The sequence below is a fragment of the Geotrypetes seraphini genome, chromosome 9 (assembly GCF_902459505.1).
Source record: "Geotrypetes seraphini chromosome 9, aGeoSer1.1, whole genome shotgun sequence".
In the NCBI taxonomy this organism is placed as follows: Eukaryota; Metazoa; Chordata; class Amphibia; order Gymnophiona; family Dermophiidae; genus Geotrypetes; species Geotrypetes seraphini.
Genome location: NC_047092.1, coordinates 79,263,623 through 79,283,922, shown reverse-complemented (window position 1 = coordinate 79,283,922; position 20,300 = coordinate 79,263,623). Strand labels below are relative to the sequence as shown.

At 46.2% G+C, this 20,300-nt stretch overlaps 2 protein-coding genes across 2 annotated transcripts in view; both read left to right on the top strand.

Annotated features, from left to right (window-relative positions):
- The window catches only part of TMBIM4 (transmembrane BAX inhibitor motif containing 4), a 69,262-nt gene extending 64,822 nt beyond the window's left edge, over positions 1–4,440 (top strand). The window contains exons 6-7 of the mRNA XM_033959633.1: positions 1,773–1,818; positions 4,010–4,440. Coding sequence (XP_033815524.1) covers positions 1,773–1,818; positions 4,010–4,216 — 253 coding nt within the window. The 3' untranslated portion in view covers positions 4,217–4,440. The remainder of the gene's footprint in view (positions 1–1,772; positions 1,819–4,009) is intronic.
- Positions 4,242–20,300, top strand: part of LLPH (LLP homolog, long-term synaptic facilitation factor) — a 37,189-nt gene continuing 21,130 nt past the window's right edge. Inside the window, 1 exon segment of the mRNA XM_033959636.1 lies at positions 4,242–4,260. The gene's annotated coding sequence lies outside the window, so the exon portion shown is untranslated.

Genomic DNA, 20,300 nt, shown 5'->3' with positions numbered 1-20,300 from the left:
GCTAGGCGGGTGCAGTGATTGCACGCCGCCGGCCCAGAAGGCTTATCCCCGACCTCAATTCTGACATCTGGGCCGGCAGCGTGCAATCGCTGCATCTGCCTGGCCTTTCCCTTCCTCTACTTTTGGAGGCAGTGAGCAACCAGCAGCAGCAGCAAGGGGCGAGCGGCAGTCTAAATAAGGTAATTGAGGGGGAGAGGAAATTTAGGTATTCGCTCCATAGGATGCACCCTTTTTCCACCCACTTTTTTTGGGGAAAAGTGCATCTTATGGAGCAAAAAATACGGTATTTCTTCAGATTACTCAGGAGCCTATCATCTCTTAATGTCATCCTATGCCCTCTCATTGCAGAGTTTCCTTTCAAATGAAAGAGACTCGACTCGTGCACATTTATATTACATAGGTATTTAAATGTCTCTATCATATCTCCCCTATTCCGCCTTTCCTCCAAAGTATACAGATTGAGATCTTTTAAGTCTGTCCCCATACGCCTTATCATGAAGACCACACACCATTCCTCTGTCTGGACCGATTCCATCCTTTTTATATCTTTTTGAAGGTGCGGCCTCCAGAATTGTACACAATATTCTAAATGTGGTCTTATCAAAGTCTTATACAGGGGCATCAACACCTCCTTTTTCCTACTAGTCATACTACTAGCATCTTTCTAGCTTTCGCCGTCACCTTTTCAACCTGTTTGGCCACCTTAAGATCATCACATACAATCACACCCAAGTCCCACTCTTCCGTCGTGCACATAAGTTCTTCACCCCCTAAACTGTATCTTTCCCTCTGGTTTTTGCAGCCCAAAATAGAAACATAGAAGTACCGTTCCCTCAGGACAGCTTATAGTAAGATCCAAGTAGTCTTTGGTTTCATTAAACCTCCAGAGTTGGCTTGCTCTGGGCATTGGGCTGGCCTCCTGCCTGCTTTCTCCTTCACCAAGTGTTCTGAGCAGCTCACCTCCCTCAGTGTCTCTGTTTAATTGGCCTATCAGGTGTGGCTGACCTTCTAATTTATTTATTCATTTTTGTATTTATGTACCATTTATAGCCTAAGTGGTTTACATTCAGGTACTTAAGCAGTTTTTCCTATCTGTCCTGGTGAGCTCACACTACCTAATGTACCTGGGGCAATGGAGGGATTAAGTGACTTGCCCAGGGTCACAAGGAGCAGCATGGGATTTGAACCCACATCCTTAGGGTGCTGAGGCTGTAGCGCTAACCACTATGCCACATACTCCCACACTTTAAATTTTCCCCTAACTGCCTCCTATTTAGGAGGCATTAAGGGCTCTTACGTTATGGACATGCTAACCAGTTAGTATGTGCTAATGTCATTAGGCTAGCTGAATGATGCTTCCATGCCCATTCTCCACCCCTGATGCCTCTTCTCCCCAATTTTTTTTAAATAAATACAGCATGGTTGGCGTGCACAAATGGCAAAATTAATGCAAAACACTTCAACACACCCTGTGTTAGGCCATTTTTCATGTATTAAATACATATAACCACTTAACATGGTTTAGTAAAGGACCCAAAAAATAGGTGATCTGTCAGCCTCTGAGCTCTTACAGTTCTTTTTTTTCAGTTAACTTTATATGTATACAGATAATTCATGCTGTAGGTTACAATTTATTTGGTATACAGTTTTAAATGTATTATAAATTACAAGCATTCATATATTTACTGTAGCTATAAAAGTACTAAACAATTCAGTATTACTTTGGTTCTTTATAATACATTCTAATCTAATTTACACTTCTTTCTTTACAGGCTCTTTGCTTGTTTGTGGATTTTGATCCTTGCAAGTTTCTTGAGGGTAAGATAATGTAAAGTTATCACTATGAAGAACACAAAGCTATCCTTTAGTTTTAGCTAAATCAAAGTTCTAACTTAGGGCCAGATTCACTAACCTCCTTTTTCCCATCTGGTCCGTGGGTGATCCGTGGCCGGGCGCCCAATTCACAATGCGCCCGTATGCAAAGTAGGCTGATTGGAGGCACACCCCCTAATAACTACAGGGATCGCTGGGGAGCGATCCTGACACATGCATAGACCATCTTCTTTGCCTGTAGATGGTCTGCGTGCGCATGCGCTTACTGTCCATGAAGAAAACTTTGCTTTTTTAATTTTTTTACTTTTTACTCGCGGGGCCGTGGTTTTAACCCGCAGATTTAAAGCGGGTTAAAACCATGGGCTCGCGCTGCATGGAAGGGCAGCAAAGGCAGGTGAGTCGGGGCAGCAAAGGCAGGAGAGTCGAGGCGGCAAAGGCAGGAGAGTCAGGGCAGCAAAGGCAGGAGAGTCGGGGCGACTGATCCTCAGCAGTTGCTTCTTTTTGATCAGCCAGCCCTGTCGGTGTTCCTGAATTTTGTTTAGTGAATCAAGGCCAAGCTACTTTCCATGCCATTTCCCCTCATTTGCATGCGTGGTTGGATCGGGTGCGGGAGGAAGGTTAGTGAATCGGGTCGGGGTCGCAAAGTGGTCTGGACACGATCAGTGTCCTTAGTGAATCTAGCCCTTAGTGGTGCAGACTGGGGTTCATTTCAATGGATGCAGTTTCCAAGCTTGGTTTTATCTGAAATATTGAAATTCAACCAATTCTTAACATACACAATGTTAACCACAGTAAAACAGCACATCTGTAGTTTATTCATTGGGGAATTCTGTGCAAATTTTTTTTAAAAAAATTCAGCATTGTAAATCCAATTGGTGTATCACTTGGATATATTTGAGTCAGGCTGGAAAAAGCATTGTGTAATTGAGGCCTTGGCAAAGTAACTTGTTTGCCTCTATGAATGTTTGTTGGTTTTTTTTTCCCCCACTGCTAACAAAAAAATCCTGAAAGATGTAAATTCTGTTTTATTAACACTGCAGTTCTCCCAGCTTCTGTAACACTTCAAGAATTTTTATTACATTACATTAGTTTCTTTTATTCCACCAATACCTTATAATTCTAGGCAGATTACAAAAGAAGAGATTTTGGTCATTTCCAGAAGATTACAGGGAAGCTATTGGTTGTAACATTTGGAGTCTGGTGATGGAGTGAGGATATTTCTTTTCTTGAAAATTATGCAATTAAAGCTCTGGCTTATGCACTCTCTACTTTGAGCTTGCCACCTTTATTTTGCAGCTACAAGAATTCAGGAAACCATAATGCGACATATCCCTCTGCATCATTGCCTTCTACAGACTTTTTTTCAGCAGCTCCTATTTTCAATCTGAACCATTTTTTTATAACTTCAGTTTTATTCCCCTACAAAATCATGGCATCTTCAAAATCACCTATTCTGAGCTCCATATCATCTGTTCTTTTTTGCTATCAATGAGCTGGGCTACATCCTTCACTAAGGACAGAGAAAGTACCTGCATATAATAAATGTAAATTACTTTGGTTGTACCACAGAAAGATGACCCTTTACCTCAATTTCAAGTTTCTGGTCAATGCATTTTATAATTTTGTCAGAAAATGATTCAAGATACTGCTTTATCATGGCAATGGAATTAGCAATGGGCTCATCCATGGTTCAGCTATCCCTGTATGAGCAGAATTTGTCTTCTTGGGCTGTGCTGCTCTTTCCCTTCGATGGGTCTGCTTCTTTGGCCAATTTTTGTACTACCTTATTTGCCTACATCTTTAGAATAGATCCCTTCTATGAGTCTACTGACACTTTTATTGTGGGGTTAGTTAATATCATGCCAAAGTATTAAACTTAGGGAGGAGCCAAAGCTCAGCCAACTTGCTTTTTCCTTTAGTGCATCCCCCCTCTCCCCCATCTTCTGTGTTTAAAGGGTGATCTTTTGATTTCTATTTAAGGTTATATTTTTTATAATGGCTTGTCAGTAAACTGAACCACAGATTGCCATAAGAAATAAACTATTATTTGTATTTAGTTAATGCCTTTTTATTAGTAACTCAAGACAAAGTACATTAGGAAATTTGATGATTTTCTGAAAGTTATATGATAAATTGAAATGTGCATTCCTTTCCCTTATTTTTCTTTTGGCTACAGCTGTTTTTCTATAGTGAAACAGTAGAGCTGGTGTTTGCTGCAGCAGGAGCCCTTCTGTTCTGTGGATTCATCATTTATGACACAGACTTACTGATGCATAAACTTTCCCCTGAAGAGTACATTCTGGCTGCAATCAACCTCTATCTGGATATTATTAATCTGTTTCTTCACCTGCTCCGCATACTGGAAGCAATCAACAAAAAGTGATTCTTAGCCATCTTGTAATATTGCAGTTGGGCAATAACATCCTGGTATGAGGTTTATTATTTCAATAATATATATATAATATATTTATAGTTAGAAACTTACAAAAATTACTTGATTTGTAGAGTCTAATATTCCTTTAGGCTACAAACCCTTGCACCAGTTTTCCCTTCTTGTTTGTTTCTTATGACTTGCTTCTGAATAAAATATTCTGTATTTGAAAATAATTGAAGGCTAGTTACCATACTTGTTTCAGTGTCCAAATAATTTTTTGACTGGTTAAAATTTAAAAATAATATTTCACTTAATTAACAGATAATCCCCTACACAGAAGCTTTCAGCTTTGAGCATTGCAGAAGCTTCTATCGAGCATACAGAAATGGCACAAAAAAATTTAGCACTATTTCGGAACTAGAATATCAGACTTTTTGTGGAAAAAGTTCTTACAACAGCAGTAATCAATACATTTGTTCTTTTGACTTCTGAGTCTATTTTAGTGATGTAGTTGTTTTTAAATGTCAAATTAGAACATAAGAATTCTTGTACAATCCCTCTGGAGCTTGAACTATCGGGTAATGCATCCTTTCCAGCCTTGGCTGCAGAACTTAAAAATAACACCAACCCCCTATGCGAGGTCACCAGTGTGGCCACTCCCCTTGAAGTTCAGTTTGATTCTGCAGCCTTGCTGAGAACTTCTAGTTTTCTTCTGCTCATGATTTTATTTCTCAATTCCTAGTCTTTTATTTTGTTCAGTACCGCGGGTTTACCCTCGTGCTGCGGATCAGCTCTGTGCGAATAATCCTTCGGCAGGAGATCGCAGACATTTTAAAGTTTGTCTGCTTCTGGAGGGTACTTTGTAAGCCTGAAACTGCAGTAAGCCCTCTGGACAGCCTGCAGATTGAATCGGGTCTCCAGGTTGGGTAGCCATCTCTCCCCTGGTTCGTCCGCAAAGTGGTACAACACAGGCTGCTGCGGTTCCGAGAAGGTACGCTGGGATCAGAACCGTGCCGCGTGTCTTCCCTGATTTCCCTGAGGGGTCCTGGTGGTCATGATCTGAGGTGACAGGGAAGATGAGGTGGCCAGAAGATCTGAAATATCCAGTTTAATCAACTCCTGAGGTAATGATCTCCCTATGCCTGTACTGTGTATTGCTGGCTGCCATTGAAATGCATTGCAGCACATGTCTGTGGTGTCTGTGAGTCACAGACTTTGCCGATTTTACATTACATTACAGTGATTTTAGGGGGTCCTCGAATTGGGGTTTTAGGGGGGTCTCCCTGCATGCCCTGGTCCCCCCCCCCTGTAAAATCCTAAAATCGTGATTTTTAGCGTTTTCCTGCGTTTTAACAGCCGTTTTTCTGTCAAAATCGGCACCCGCGGTGACCATCTTGGATTTTCTTTAAAGTTTTAAAAAGTGAGGTCACGTGGTGTCATGAGCGCGTGAGGACGTCTCCTCGCTCGCTCCGGGGCTGCCCTGCCGATTTTTCCCTAATATATGCTGACTGAACCCCGCTCTTCGCGCGCACGCCATGGATTGTGCTTGCGCTAGCACATGGAACAATACCTTACCAGATCCAGGGATCTAATGCACGCTAAATCTGCCCGCAAGGATCGAGATCGGGTGCGGCCTGGTGACCCCAAAATGGCGGCGAGCCCCGCGGCGGCGGTATCGAGCCTGACAGAAGCCGCATTGAGCGACATCAAGGAAGCTCTGGCCCAGGTCCTGGGACCGAAATTGGAGGTGCTGACCGCGCAGATCACTAATATAGAAACGCTGCTGGAAACAGCGTCGGCGCGCACCACAGAACTTGAGCAGCGGGTTTCTTCCCTGGAAGACACTGGTAACACTCAGAGTGCCGACCTTCTTGCATTACAGGCGCAGGTTCGAGCCCAAGCTGATAAATTAGATGACCTGGAAAACCGGTCTCGTCGCTCGAACCTGCGCCTGATGGGTGTTCCGGAAACGCTCCCGGATCGCTCGCTGCCGGAATTGATGGAGGGGTGGCTGCGAGAGGAGCTGCCGCTTTCTTCTGCTGCGGGGCCTGTGCGCATTGAAAGAGCGCACCGCTTGGGCCCTCGCCCTGGCCTGGAAGCCAGACCACGTGTGGTCATCTTAAAGCTCTTAAACTACAGACACAAAGTGGAGATTCTACAGCAGTACAGAATCAAGAAAGATGCTTTGAAATATGATGGCTCCCCGATTCGCATCAGTCAAGACTACTCTATGGCCCTGCAGGAGAGGAGGAAGCCTTTCTATTCACTGTGTGCACAGTTGTCGGAGCTCAAGCAGAGGTTCCAATTCAACTACCCAGCTGTATTGCGGATCCAGCGAAACGGGATCTGGAAATCCTTTCACTCGCCAGATGAAGCGGCTGCATTTATCAAACTTCTTGGTAGCCCTGATTCGGGGGCTGACTGACTGAACTGTTACTAGTCTTGCAGTGTGGTTTATTGGTGCTAATGGCTAGTTCTGGTTCATTAGCGGGGGGATTGTGTCTTTTGATGGGGCGGGGCGGCCCTGGACGGGACGTCTTGGGTGACCTCTTAGCTCCCACATGTGGGGGAAGATTGGGGCTGTTGGGGGGATTTGGGGAAAGGGGGGGTCCTGGGTGGCAGCGACATTGTTACTAGTTTATTTTGTTTTTCCAGGTTGTCCTGGGCTAATTTCTTTCAAAGTGGTGAGGGTGTCTACAAAGTGTGTGTGTGTGTGAGTCTTGGGGTGGGGCTGGGCACCCTGGGACTCTGTTTTCCAGAACTCATTGCTAGCTGTGGCAGGTCTGGTGTTGGCCTCTGATGGGTGACCGGAAGCTGCGTATACTTTCCTGGAATGTATCGGGCATTACTTCCCCCGCTAAACGCACAAAAATTTTGTCTCAACTGAAACATCACTCGGCAGACATAGCCTGTCTACAAGAGACTAGACTTACGGATTTAGAACACCAGAAATTACGCCGGGGTTGGGTGGGGGACTTGCATTATGCCTCCTCCCCTGGAAAAAGGGCGGGGGTGGCGATTCTATTTCGGAAGGGTCTGCAGTGTACAGTCCAGGTTCTGAGGCGTGACACTCAGGGTCGGTACCTTTTGGTGCGGGTGGTTGGATCTGGGGGGCCCTTTCGGCTTCTGGTGGGATATGGCCCTAACAAATATCAACACTCATTTTTTCAAAACTTGGTTAATATTTGTTTGCGAGATTCAGACTGTCCCCTGATTGTAGTGGGTGATTTGAATCAGGTAATGGACCCGGGCGTAGATCGCTCTGGAGGAACGGGGTCATCGTCTGGGAGGCTGACTAGGGGGATCCCTTATCTTTGTCGAGCTCTGGGACTGGTGGATCCTTGGCGGCTCTTACACCCCACGGAGAGAGATTACACTCATCAGTCCAGAGCCCATGGTTCTTTCTCCAGGATTGATTATGCACTTTTATCTGAAACGCTGTTTGCGCGGGTCTCGGAGGCCACCATTGGCCCTCTTGAGGTGTCGGACCATCACATGATTTGGTTAGATGTTGCAGTGGGGGGCCCTGCGAGTTTGGGGGTGGGATGGAGATTCCCTGCGTACTTGCATGAAGACGTTCAGTTCCGGGAATTTTTAATGACCAAATGGGAGGCCTATTGTTCCTTTAATGCGCAACACATAGAACAACCTATTTTATTTTGGGACACAGCTAAAGCGGTGTTGCGTGGAGATATTATAGCTTACGTTGCCTCTAGGACCAGACGCATTGCACATCGCATAGTTCACCTTGAGCGTCATTCGCGGCAGTTGAAACGTGAACTGCTGAATTCCCCGTCGGTGGCTACTAACGACATGTATAAAACGGTTTTGGCTGAGTTGAATACTCTTATACATGAACGCACGAAGAAACTGTTATTTTATAGAAAGTTTCGATTCTATAAACATGGAAACAAGACGGGGAAATTGCTGGCATCAGTAACAAAAAGCTGGTCGGGTTCTAGATATATTCCTATGATCCGTGAGACCTCGGGGAACATGTTGACCTCAGCAGTGGCAATTGCGGATTGTTTCAAACATTATTTTGAGGCCTTCTATGCTTCCCCGGGTCCCTATATGGGTCCTGATGTGAGTGATTACCTAGAGGACGCGGGGATGCCTAAATTATCTCCTGCCCAGAAATCTAGACTAGATAGGCCTTTACTCACACAAGAAGTGTTACGAGCAATACAAACATTGAAGACTTGTACGGCTCCGGGGCCGGACGGTTAATCTCCGGAATTCTATAAGATCTTATCTTCGGTTCTGGGGGAGCCCTTGCTAAATTATTATTCAGCAGTTCGCGACTGCGGTACATTTCCCTGCTATGCGAATGACGCTCTCATTACTTTGATTCCAAAGCCATCTAAACCGCCCACCGAGATTGAATCTTACAGGCCGATTTCGCTTTTGAATGTTGACATAAAAATTTTAGCTCGAGTACTGGCTGATAGGTTAGCGCCTTTGTTACCTTCCATCATAGTGCCAGAGCAGGTGGGTTTTGTTCGGGAGCGGCACTCGGTTTTGAACATACGGAGAGTGTTGATGGCGTTCTCGCGGGCACAGCATACTCAATGTCCGGGTCTGTTAGTTGGACTGGATGCGGCAAAGGCCTTTGACAAGGTTCAGTGGCAGTACCTCTTTCATGTATTACAGCATGTAGGACTCCCGGACAGTTACTTGGCCTTACTCCGACCGCTTTATTCAAGCCCCACCGCCTCGATATTAGTAAATGGAGTGCGCTCTACTGGCTTTGTTGTGGGTAGGGGGACTCGCCAGGGATGTCCTTTGTCTCCGCTGCTCTTCTTGTTGTACTTGGATCCTTTGTTGCGTACTCTCCAGAGAGATGATGAGATTGTAGGATTGTCCGAGGGTTCTGCCCAGTTGCGGGTGTTGGCATTTGCCGACGACCTTTTACTCACTCTGGGGGACCCACATCGATCCCTGTCTCGAGCGTTGGACATCCTTGACGAGTTTCATCTTTACTCTGGCTTGACTCTTAATAAGCAGAAATCCCTGGCTTTGCCAACTTCAGATACTGTACGTCAGGGTTGGCAGGGGGAATTCCCGTTGCAATGGGCTTCTTCTTCCTTGCGTTATTTGGGGGTGGTCATACCTCGGGACCTGGATGGACTGTACACTGCAAACATCTTACCTCTGCTCCGTCGTACGGAGTCTACTCTTTCTAACTGGAGACGCCTTCCCCTGTCCCTTTCGGGCCGTGTTGCCCTCTACAACATGATGATCCTGCCCCAATGGCTTTATATCCTACAAATGCTCCCCCTCATGCTTTCCCCGGCACATGTATCTCAACACAATTCTCACCTTACCACATATCTATGGCAGGGGAAGCGGGCTAGGATTTCTTTATCCAAGTTGATGTTACCTCGTAGGAAAGGGGGGTTGGGTCTCCTGAGTGTTTCTAGATATAACCTTGCCTGCCAGTTACGACATATTCACGATTGGTTTTGTGATACTAACTATTTTTCCTTGCCGGAGATTGAATGCTATTGTTTTAAACCCTACCATTTTAGTTATTTATTACATTCTCTCCACTTGCCAGACCTGCCACAGCTTCGCTCGCATCCACTTCTGCCGGCCATGCGCAGAGCTTGGAAATCACTGTGCAGACTGTTGAAGATCAACTCCAGGGTGACGTCTTGCTTGCCCATTGCTGGTAATGGAGATTTCTCACCTGGTCTAGATTCTGGACCGTTTCATCGCTGGACTTCAATGGGACTTCAGTACGTCTCCCAGGCTGTGCACCATACGGGACTTCCTATCTCCTTTCCCGATTTAACCACGCAATTCCACATTACCGCAGCTGACTGGTTTGCCTACAGACAATTACAACATTACTTGCGGAACTTGACGCCGGCGGTGCTGTGTGAGGAGACCTACACTAAATTACACGAAGTACTTGGACTGACAGCACAGGACCTGATACCCCTGAAAATGTATCATGGGTTACTGCTAGACTGCTTGGGAGATATAGACTTCCTGGCACTGGCCAGGAAATGGACGGAGGATTTGCGGGTGTCCATTACAGCTGAGATGATTCAAAAGGGACTTCGTTTGGGGAGTGCTTTACGCCTCTCTTCCATGGAGTGGGAACGCAATTATAAATTCATCTTGCGAGCCTTTTACCCCCCCAAGAGAGCTCATATAATGAGGATTAGTGCGGAGCACAGTTGTGGTAAATGCGAACAGCCCATGGCATCTTTTGGCCATATGTTCTGGACCTGCCCACTGGTGTCTGCCTTTTGGTTGCAATTGATATCTGCCGTGGCCCAGTTATGGGGGTGTTCTTGGAGACTACATCCGAGTTTCCTTATTACTTTACAAATTCGTTTCCATCCACCCAAGCCGGGCTGTTCAGCTTTTCTTAAGAGGACTATCCTGCTGGGGAGGAAGTGTGTTCTGTTGCAGTGGCTTTCTTCTCAGCCCCCGACTGTTCAGCAGTGGAGAGCATTAATGCTACAGCAAATGTTGCTGGAGCGCAAAGACATTGTGGACTTGTCAGCCAAGTCTGGCAGACTTTTTCGTCAATGTTGGTATTCTTTTAGTTTGACCTTTACTCCCTGTATTCGTAGACAACTCTGGGATGCTTGAGATGCTTATTGTTTATTTCTCACTTTGGTTCTAGTTGCTGCTGCCTGGGTGGGGTGGGCGGGGGGTTTGGGGGGGGATTGGGAATTGAGATGGTATGGAGAAAAAGTTTTGTTTGCTGTATGCTGTCATTTTATTCTCTTGTTCAATAAACATATTTACACATAAAGTTTTAAAAAGTATATTTTTTTGGTCTTAAAAGCTTCATTTTTGCTCCAAACTTCACAGATGGCCACCTCAGGACAGGATGGTATGGATTTATGCTTTAGATGCGGCAGATGGCAGCTAGATTCACGACCGTTTATCCCGTGTACCGCAGGCCACGAAGGGGGGTGAGATGTGAGCAGATCCCACGCTCCCCAGCTCCTGAGAGGCCCTAATACCCTTTCATTCCACCGGAGTCGTGATTACTGCATCCGGGGTGCCTAAACTGGGCGCGGATGGCGTTTTTGCAAAACATAAGCGCAATTTCTGGAAAAAGTCTCCTCAGTCTGCTATTCCTGTGAGATCTGAGACGCACAGAGCGGTTCCGGCCGCCGGTGCCTGTTTTTCACCAGATTTTGGGGCTCTGAGGTATCTGACTGTAAAAAAAAAAAAAAAAACAAACCCAGGAGTAAAAAGGGGCTTTGCCTGTTTCTCCCACTCAGACTCCAGTACAACAGTCTGTTCCACTTTTGGATGCCAGCATGACGATTTGTCCCTTTACTGGGGTACCAGAAAGCAGGCGGCTCATCCCTATCCTTGCTTCTGCTTTGGTGTATGTGCCATTGCTGTCGCCTGTTTCTTTGGCAGAATCAGCAGAGGTGGCTAACTTAGCGGATCTGGGTGTTACCAAGACCAATGGGTTCCAAGACCTTACGGATTGCCAGGCAGAGTACTGGCTCTTCAAGACTAGCCGCCTGCCCGTCTTTATTTGTGGGCTTCTGTGAACACAGAACCTGGTTCCAGACCATGCGGTTCCGACAGTATGTTCAGTTCAGAGTTCTATGCCTCCGCTGTCTGCCTCCTTGCTGCACTGGGGTTTTGGCGGAACTGCTGTTAGAAGTTTGGAGTCCATGGAGGGTTTCCTTATCCTTGGACTTGGCAAAGTTGTATCCCATGGCATCAGACTTCAACTAGAGACTGGTTCCGCTGACGATGGATTCAGCTGAGGCTCAGGTCGCTAAGCGTTCTTCCTTTTCCTCAGATGGAGGGATTGTCCTGCAGGATGTTCAGGACTGATGACAGGCCGCACCAGTAGGGCAAGAGTGACCAGTGGCTGGAAGGTCCGCGGGGATCTGTGCACCAGCAGGGCCAGAGTAACTAGTGGCTGGAAGGTCCACAGGGACCTGTGCACCGGTAGGGCCAGAGTGACCAGTGGCTGAAAGGTCCATGGGAACCTGTGAACCAGTAGAGTAAGAGTGACCAGTGGCAGATTGCACTGGCAGAACCAGGACATTTCAGTGTGGCCAGACCACTTGGAAGGACTGAAGGATGAGGACAGAAACTTGGCCTACATTTTCAGGTAGGCAGTGAGAAGCAAAGAGAGCGAGCTGGACCAAAGTGCCTGAAGGGACAAGGATGACTGCAGACCAGCCACAGGCAGGTAGAAGGAATAGGGGAAAGGGCAGGTGGAGGGACAGTGAAACTGCCTGTGGAGATAGACATGAGGAGATAGGCTGAGGGAAAAAGTGTAAGACTTTATTTTATGGTCTGTATGTCTTAGTGAAAACGAAAAGATCCGCAGAGATGGTGATGTTCAAGATGGCTGTATTCAAATATGTACAATACCGAGTGTAACTCTTCATGCATGAGGATTCCTCAAAAGCGAAAGATATTGTTTTCAGTGTTTAATCCATGTGCTTTAATATCAGGACTTTTAGGGACCTTTGAGGAAGACAGCATTATCGAAACACAGAAAATGTTGGGTCCATATCTCTTTATGGTTTAAGTCCTAGATATATTTAATGTGGATTATCCAATTATACATATTTGAATAAAGCCTGTACAGTATCTTGAACATCACCATCTCCACAGATCTTTTCATTTTCACTGGAATTTGCTTTACCGTGGGATTAAAGGGTCAATCTTTTGTTTGTTCTTCTGTATGTCTTGGTTTCATTCCTTTTTCTTTATTTTATATAGGTAGTGTATGGTTAGTATGTGTTGCACTACTTTCCTATCTGAAATGGAGTTTCTCTTTTATTTCTTTTAATCTGTATTATATATCACTTTGTCGTGTTTTAAGGAAAGCAGTATAGCAAAAAATAAACCATAACTGTACACCATTTTAGTTACACTAATTGTTTTTGAGTGGCCAGACTGGCTGCATCAATGGGAATTCCTCCTGACACCGGATGCCTCCCACCTTCCCAATCAGGACACTAAGGCCCTGATTCTGCAAAGTGCTCCTGATTGTAGGCAGCTGTAGGCGTCCTACAGCTGTCTAATCAGCCACTCGGGAGGCACTTTAAAAAAAAAAAAAAAAAAAATGCTCCCCAGGCAGGCCGCCTATATTTAAGGCGCCTCCAGGGAGCCTAGAGAGGCCCACAAGCCCGCCTAGGCGGTAGCCTTAAGCGAACCTAGGCAGCCCTATGCGTCTCCCTAGCAGAACGGGAGACGCTTACAATGTAGGCTAGCAAAATGCTGGCCTACATGGTAAGTAGACGCGGCCGCTGTACCTAATCGCGGCAAGGATCTCCCGGCCGTGATTAGTATAGTGGTCACGGCTACGGCCGCAAGTTTCCCCTCCCCCCAGCGATCGCGGCAGGAGGGTGCCCAACCTCTCCTGCCGACTTCCCCAATGGCCCTCCCGTCAATCATGGCAGGAGGGTGACCAACCCCTCCTACTGGCTCCCCCAACGGCTTCCCCTAAGATCGCCAGCAGGAGGGTGCCCAAACCCTCCACTGGAACCCCCCTTAAACTTACTTTCTCAAGTTGGACTGGACGGCTCCTCGCACATCTGGCCAGCAGGCCCGCCTCCGTCCAAATGAGGCAGGCCCGCCCCTCCCCTGCCCAACCTATAGGATCCTAGGGCCTGATTTGCTCAAGTGCATATAGCGGGAGGGGCCTCAGGCGCCTGGACCAATCAGGTCCTAGGATCCTGTGGGTTGGGAAGGGGAGGGGCGGGCCCACCTCATTTGGATGGAGGCAGGCCTGCTGGCCGGACGTGCGAGGAGCCGTCCAGTCCAACTTGAGAAAGTAAGTCTACAGGGGGGTTCTGGGGGGGTTCGTTGGGGGGGTTATGGCAGGAGGGGTTGGGCACCCTCCTGCTGGCGATCTTAGGGGGGGCAGGTTTTGTCAGGAAGGGCTGAGCACCTTTCTGCTGGCAATCGTCGGGGGCGGGTTCTGTCGGCAGGAAGGATTGAGCACCTTCCTGCCGGTGATCTTAGGAGGGGGCGTTGGGGGGGTCCGGCAGGAGGAGTTGGGCACCTTCCTGCTGACTATCTTCGGGGGGGCCGTTGGGGGGGGGGGGCGGGGAGGGGGGTTGGGCATGTTAAACCTGATTCTGTAACTGGTGTCTGTAACATGGACGATGGTTACAGAATTGGGTTAACTTTGGGCGGGTGTAGGCCCGATTCTGTATAGGACTCCCGGACCGGCGTCCTATACAGAATCCGGGCCTCATTGCTGATATGGTAGCTTTCATGTAAAAATTTTGTGCCAAAATGGTTCCTGCTTCTGCATATTTTGCATGAATATATTGAGACCCAAACTGGCTGTAGAATACAGGTTTGGAAAGCATTTGTTATAACCCATAATCTACATTACACAGCATATTGTGCTTAAAATTAAACTTTGTCTTCAGCACAGTGAGAAAGGAAATAGATCATGAGCTCTGTAAAACTGTATTTGCCTGTCCCGTACATGATTATTTTGCAACTGTTTGTTCATAGAAATAGGAAAATTGTTGAGAAATATGGATGAACAACACTGCTGAAGAAATACATCAAAAATAAATTGGAAACTGCCATTTTTGATAATTATCTGTAAATGTTTTGTATAAATTTTCAGACCTGATTGAAATTTAAAAATAAAAATCAGTATTTTACATATTAAAGTGTCTATAAATTTGTATACTACTATTATTATTTTTGTGAGGGTATTTGATTCATTGTCCAAAAATCTACTTTTTTTTCTGTGAGAACAGTTGGGTTTCTGGGACAAATGTTCAAAAGCTTACTTTGTAAGCAAGACTAGTTGTAGCCAGTCTAGCTTGCATTTTAGTTTAGCCTCTAATGCACAAAAGGGTTCTCAGTAGCTTTTGCTGTGTTCATGGTAGCAGCTACCGAAACTTCTATGTAAAATGCATTACAAGAAGCTAATTAATATTAAATGAGCAGGAATGCATAGCAAGGAACACCCACCTTTTAGTGTGCAAAACTTTTCCAGCAGGTTTGGAGCCCAGAGAGAGGAAAAGTCTTATATTAAGGTGTGCATTTAGTGCTCGCTAAATCGTTTAGCGTACCTTAATAAAAGGACCCCTAAGTATCTTAATCAAAAATTTGGCCCGCGACTTAGCCTACGTTTTAGATTTCAGCCCCTTATATGATTGAGTTTGACACCCCTGTTGTACAACTTTTGCTATGCATTATGATTTTCCAAAACTGTAAAATGAAACATGTACATCTCTTTACAGTGAATATCCCAAAAAATACCATCAACATTTTAAGATAATTACACATGATTTTCCAGTAATCTATCTCTGACACCTACCCCCTGTTTTACTAAGGTGCGTTAACTGATTAACGCGCGCTAATCGAATTAGCACACAATAAACACTAACGCGTCCATATACTAACATGCACACGTTAGCGTTTAGCACACGCTAAATCAATTAGCGCATGCAAATCGGTTAGCACACCTTAGTAAAACAGGGCCCTAATTTGGCTAATTTAGCATTATCTACTGCATTGCACACTAGGGTCAGCTATAGTATATGGTTTCATTCTACATGTTCATACCCCCTCCCCACTCAGGACATCCTGGTACTTTTAAGCCTTAACCTCCTCAGAAAACTTCCTGCATCCTTTATGCACTCTTCATTCTCTTTCTGACGGGCACTGAGGTAGCATATTGGATTTCCCTGACCAGTAGTTTCTTCAGCTTGAACTTTCTGCTAGAGATAGAGGGGCATAATCAAAACAAACGCCCAAGTCCATTTTGGGCTAGGGTGCTAGTTGCTCAAAGTTGGCAGCGTTCAAAGTCCATTCTCAAAAAATACGTCCAAAATTATTATTTTTTAAATCATCTACTTCTATGTCCAGCTGTTTGATCGTCCAGACCAGAAGAGGTGGTGGAAACAGAGACTGTGTCTAAATTCAAGATGGCCTGGGATAGGCATGTAGGATCTCTCAGAGAGAGAAAGAGATAATAGTTACTGTGGATGGGCAGACTAGATGGGCCATTTGGCCTTTATCTGCCGTCATGTTTCTATGTATCTTTATACTACATTCTCGTCCAAAAAATCGTCCAAGAACCAAACGCCTAAAACCAGACCATTTGGATATGGGAGGGACCAACAAAGTGATGGACTAGCCACCCAGACATGGCAACAGAGTAGTGGGGCACCTTACAGGGCACTGCTGTGAACTTCACAAAAAGGATTCCACATAAATATCTCACCACAACTCCCTTGTAGATTATGGTGAACTCCCCACAACCTACTATACCCACCTGCCTACAATCTCAATAGCCCATATGGCCACAGGTGCCACCCATATGGCAGTACAGTAGGGTTTGGGGGGAGGTTGGTGGACTCATATTTTCCATCATGAATGCAGTAGTTAGAGTGGCTTATGGGCCTGCGTCCTCCTCCCTATGGTTCACTAGCCCACCCCCCAGACTACTGTGCAGTTCTACTAGGCTTTCCTATGCCAGGTGCTGATGTTCTGGAGGCAGGTATGTACATTTCTATTCCGATTTTTATGGTGGTGTGAGGAGGCAGTGATCACAGGGGGAATGTGTGGTGGTCTGTATTTTGTGTCTGCAGTGGTTATCTTGTCACTGGATACCTTCTGGTCACTTAATCTATTTTTAGATCATCTAAGTCACAATGTATATGTTCCGTCTAGGCAGCCTCATAAAAATTTCGATTATCCCTGCAGTACGACCAAGGGCCCCTCCATCCCGGCCTCATCGTCTAAGCAGCCTGCTGAGGATCGCTGGTCGACTGTAGTGAACCTAGCAGGTTTGCTACAGCCAACCGGCGATCCTTGGCAGGCTGCTGAGACTGGGAATCCAGGATGGATAGAAGGAGGGAAGGAACATTGGGCCAACTCTCGAAGGTAAGACCGGGAAGGAGGGGGAAAACATGCAGGCCTTCGGGGAGGGCCCTGGTGTAGAAGTACACAGAGGGAGGGAAGGAGAGGCCAAAGAGACGTGCATATGCCAGACGTGCATATGCCAGAGGGGGGGAGGGAGGGGAAGAAATAATGGAGGAGAGGGAGATAGAGGAGAACAGAGGAGAGGGAGATAGATGGACATTGGGATGGAGGGAGGGAACAGAAAGGGAGAGAAGTTGGACACAAGTGATAGTGTGGAGGGGAGGATAGAGATACTGGATAGGAGGGTAGTTGGGAAAAGAAAGGGAGAGATGGTAGACCCTGGGGTGCTGGGGAAGGAGGGAGAGATGCTGGATGAAAAGGTAGTTGAGAAAAGGAGAGATGGTGGATTTGGGGATGGTGGGATCCATTGCTGCAGCTGCAGGGATGGAGACTGAAGGTACCTTTTAGGATAAGGCCCTCCGTTAGTAGTGCAGAGACTTGAGCCAGAGACTGAAGAGATTTAAAAAGGCTTTTATTAAACAAGCATATATGCTGGACTTCTGGGCAGAACTGGCTGCATAAACAGAAGACCCCGAGAATTTCAGACACAAAGGTTATATAGGGTCCTAACCAGTCCAAACCGGTATAACCAGCTCTGACCAAAAGGTAGGAGCAGAGAGAAAAACAAAACCATAAATCCATCCTACAATCTATACATCAAAGCTAGCTAACAGGCTAACATCCTGTTGCCTCCTTGCCGTGCCTGGCACTTAAGACAGATACATAGAACAGGCCTGTATGTATACGTGATTTCTCAGAGCAATAAAATGGAGTCACAGGTTGTTCTTTGTACTAATTATGACCCACTGATCTAAAATGGAGTTTCTTCATCTACACCGTGACCCAGCTATGTCAGCTAGCTAGGGATCCTTCATTCCCAACTTTTCTTCTGTAGGCTAGCTGACTAGCTGGGCTACGGGAGGTCAGGGCCATCTGTATCAGAGGTGGGGACTGGGTGATAGGAGGAAAGGGCCAGGACTAGGGCGGTGGTACTTTTGTCAATCGTAGTCCTAATAGTATGGTTAAGGGTTTTCAATAAACATGGTAACAGGCAAGGAAGAACACAAAATATGACAGAGAATACCAGGAAAATTATGGTGAGGGCTTTAAAGAGTCCCGGTTTGGAAGCCCAATCAGTCAGTGAGTTGAGTCCAAACATATGTAATGTAATGTAATGTAATTTATTTCTTATATACCGCTACATCCGTTAGGTTATCAGCAGAAAAACCCTTCCAAGTCTGGACAGGAACGTGAGCTAATCTGGTAATTTTATCTATGACCTCTTCAACCACAAATCCTTCATCATCCAGTTGTAGACAGCAGTTGGAGAGATTGAATTTGCCACATACCCCTCCTTCAGCGGCCAATAGATAGTCTAAGGCCAGTCGGTTCTGATAGATGGCGGTACGCATCATAGTGTTCGCTTTGGCCAGGGCTCCCAGGGCCCTAGCTGTTTCATTGGTGATAACTTCTAAAACCGCCTGCAGTCATATGAGGCGGTTAAGCATGTAGATTGGGGTCCGGTACCCAAACATACCATCATCAGCCCAAGTAGCAGGACCGTAGACAGCAATGATGCGCTCCGGGGGCCAAGTGTCTTCCCATTTACCAATTTCCAGGCTTCTTTCAGAACAGGCCCGTTGATCGAATACTGGGACAGCCAGATGTTCTCCTTCGGATAACGGGAGGAGGAAGAAGGCTGGTTTGATAGTACCCAGAACACAAGTGCCAGTCCAATTTGAGGGTAGAGTGGGGTATGCCGTTCTCCCACAGATCCAGTAGTATCCTTCTGGTGCAGCCCAAGGGGCAGAAGCAGGCAGGTTGAGGTAGACATTTAATGTGGTAGCATTGCCAGTAGTATTCCATCGTCTGGGTATTTTTAACTTAGGATCTCCGGTCCAATAAGTCCATCCGGGCTGAGAGGTACTGTTTTTAGTCCATAAGGATTGGCACTGCAGGTGTCCAACACGAGTGGTAAAGGATGGTCCGAGACGCTGTATGCAGTGTTTTGCCAGAATGGAGTTTTTCAGGGGCCAGCTGGGTGCCCCCGCAGACATAACAGTTTGTCAGATTTAAGGTGGCTCCTATGGCTTCAGCGAACTGTATGAAAAGGTTGCGGGTGGTGGCAGAGGGCACAAAGTCTTGTTGGTCAAGTTTCATATGTTCATAAAAGTCTGGGAACACAATGCTGTGTTGTTCAGGGATTCGATGTCTCTCAACGAGTTTGATGTGTAAGACAGTACCAGGGTCTGTGCCCTTACCATATATCTGTAGGCCCACAAGATAGCGAGCTTTCCGGAGGCTATCATCGAGGTTCCATTTAAACGGCTGTAGAATAGTGAAGCTAAGTGGATTACAGTTCTGGAGGCCACAGTCAGAGGTAGTCACCACTTTGGATAATATGGCTCGGGTGGTGGGTAGTCGGGTCATACCCCAAGTAGCCCAGGATACACATTTCCAGTAGTTACAGTAGTAGTGTTCGGAAGACCCTTCACAGTGGGACGGCTTCTGTCCCGCCAGGCACATGTATTTATCGTTGTGCATATATTCCCTCCTCCATGCTAGGGCACCACAACATCCAAGGAAGGTGGGGTTCTTGTCCATGGCATGGCAAGCATCAAAGAGGACTGAGGCCGGGACATGGGGATTAGTGACCAGGGTTTGTTGAATCAGGGGGCCCTGATCCCAGACTGAACTGACCTCTATCCAAGTATCCCTATTAGTTGCTCTGGGGTCGAAACAGATCTGTGAATCTCCATTATTACATATAGAATATTCAACCTTGTTATATATACATACAGGGGTCACTAGTTGACCCTTACACTCATAATTAGTTTGAAATCTAATAACATTTTCCGTTTTGCCCCCATTGTCCACTAGTGCCACACAAGGGGCACACCCAGGCGTGGGAGGGGTAGGGGACATGGACAATGTTGGCAAGACGTAAATCACAAGCAATAAATATACAACAGAGTTCATGTTAAATATCTTGTCAGATCTCCGGATCAGACGTGCGTGATTACTCTTCCAGAGTGTGGGGCAGCCGCGTGATTTTCAGTTGAAGGTCAGTGGGCCCTTTTTCACAAATATACTCAGCAGCGGGCTTCACACGGCTGTAGTGAATCCAAGACTTGTGGCGGGACAATTTGACAGTTCTGCAATTTCATAATGGTCTTTCCTA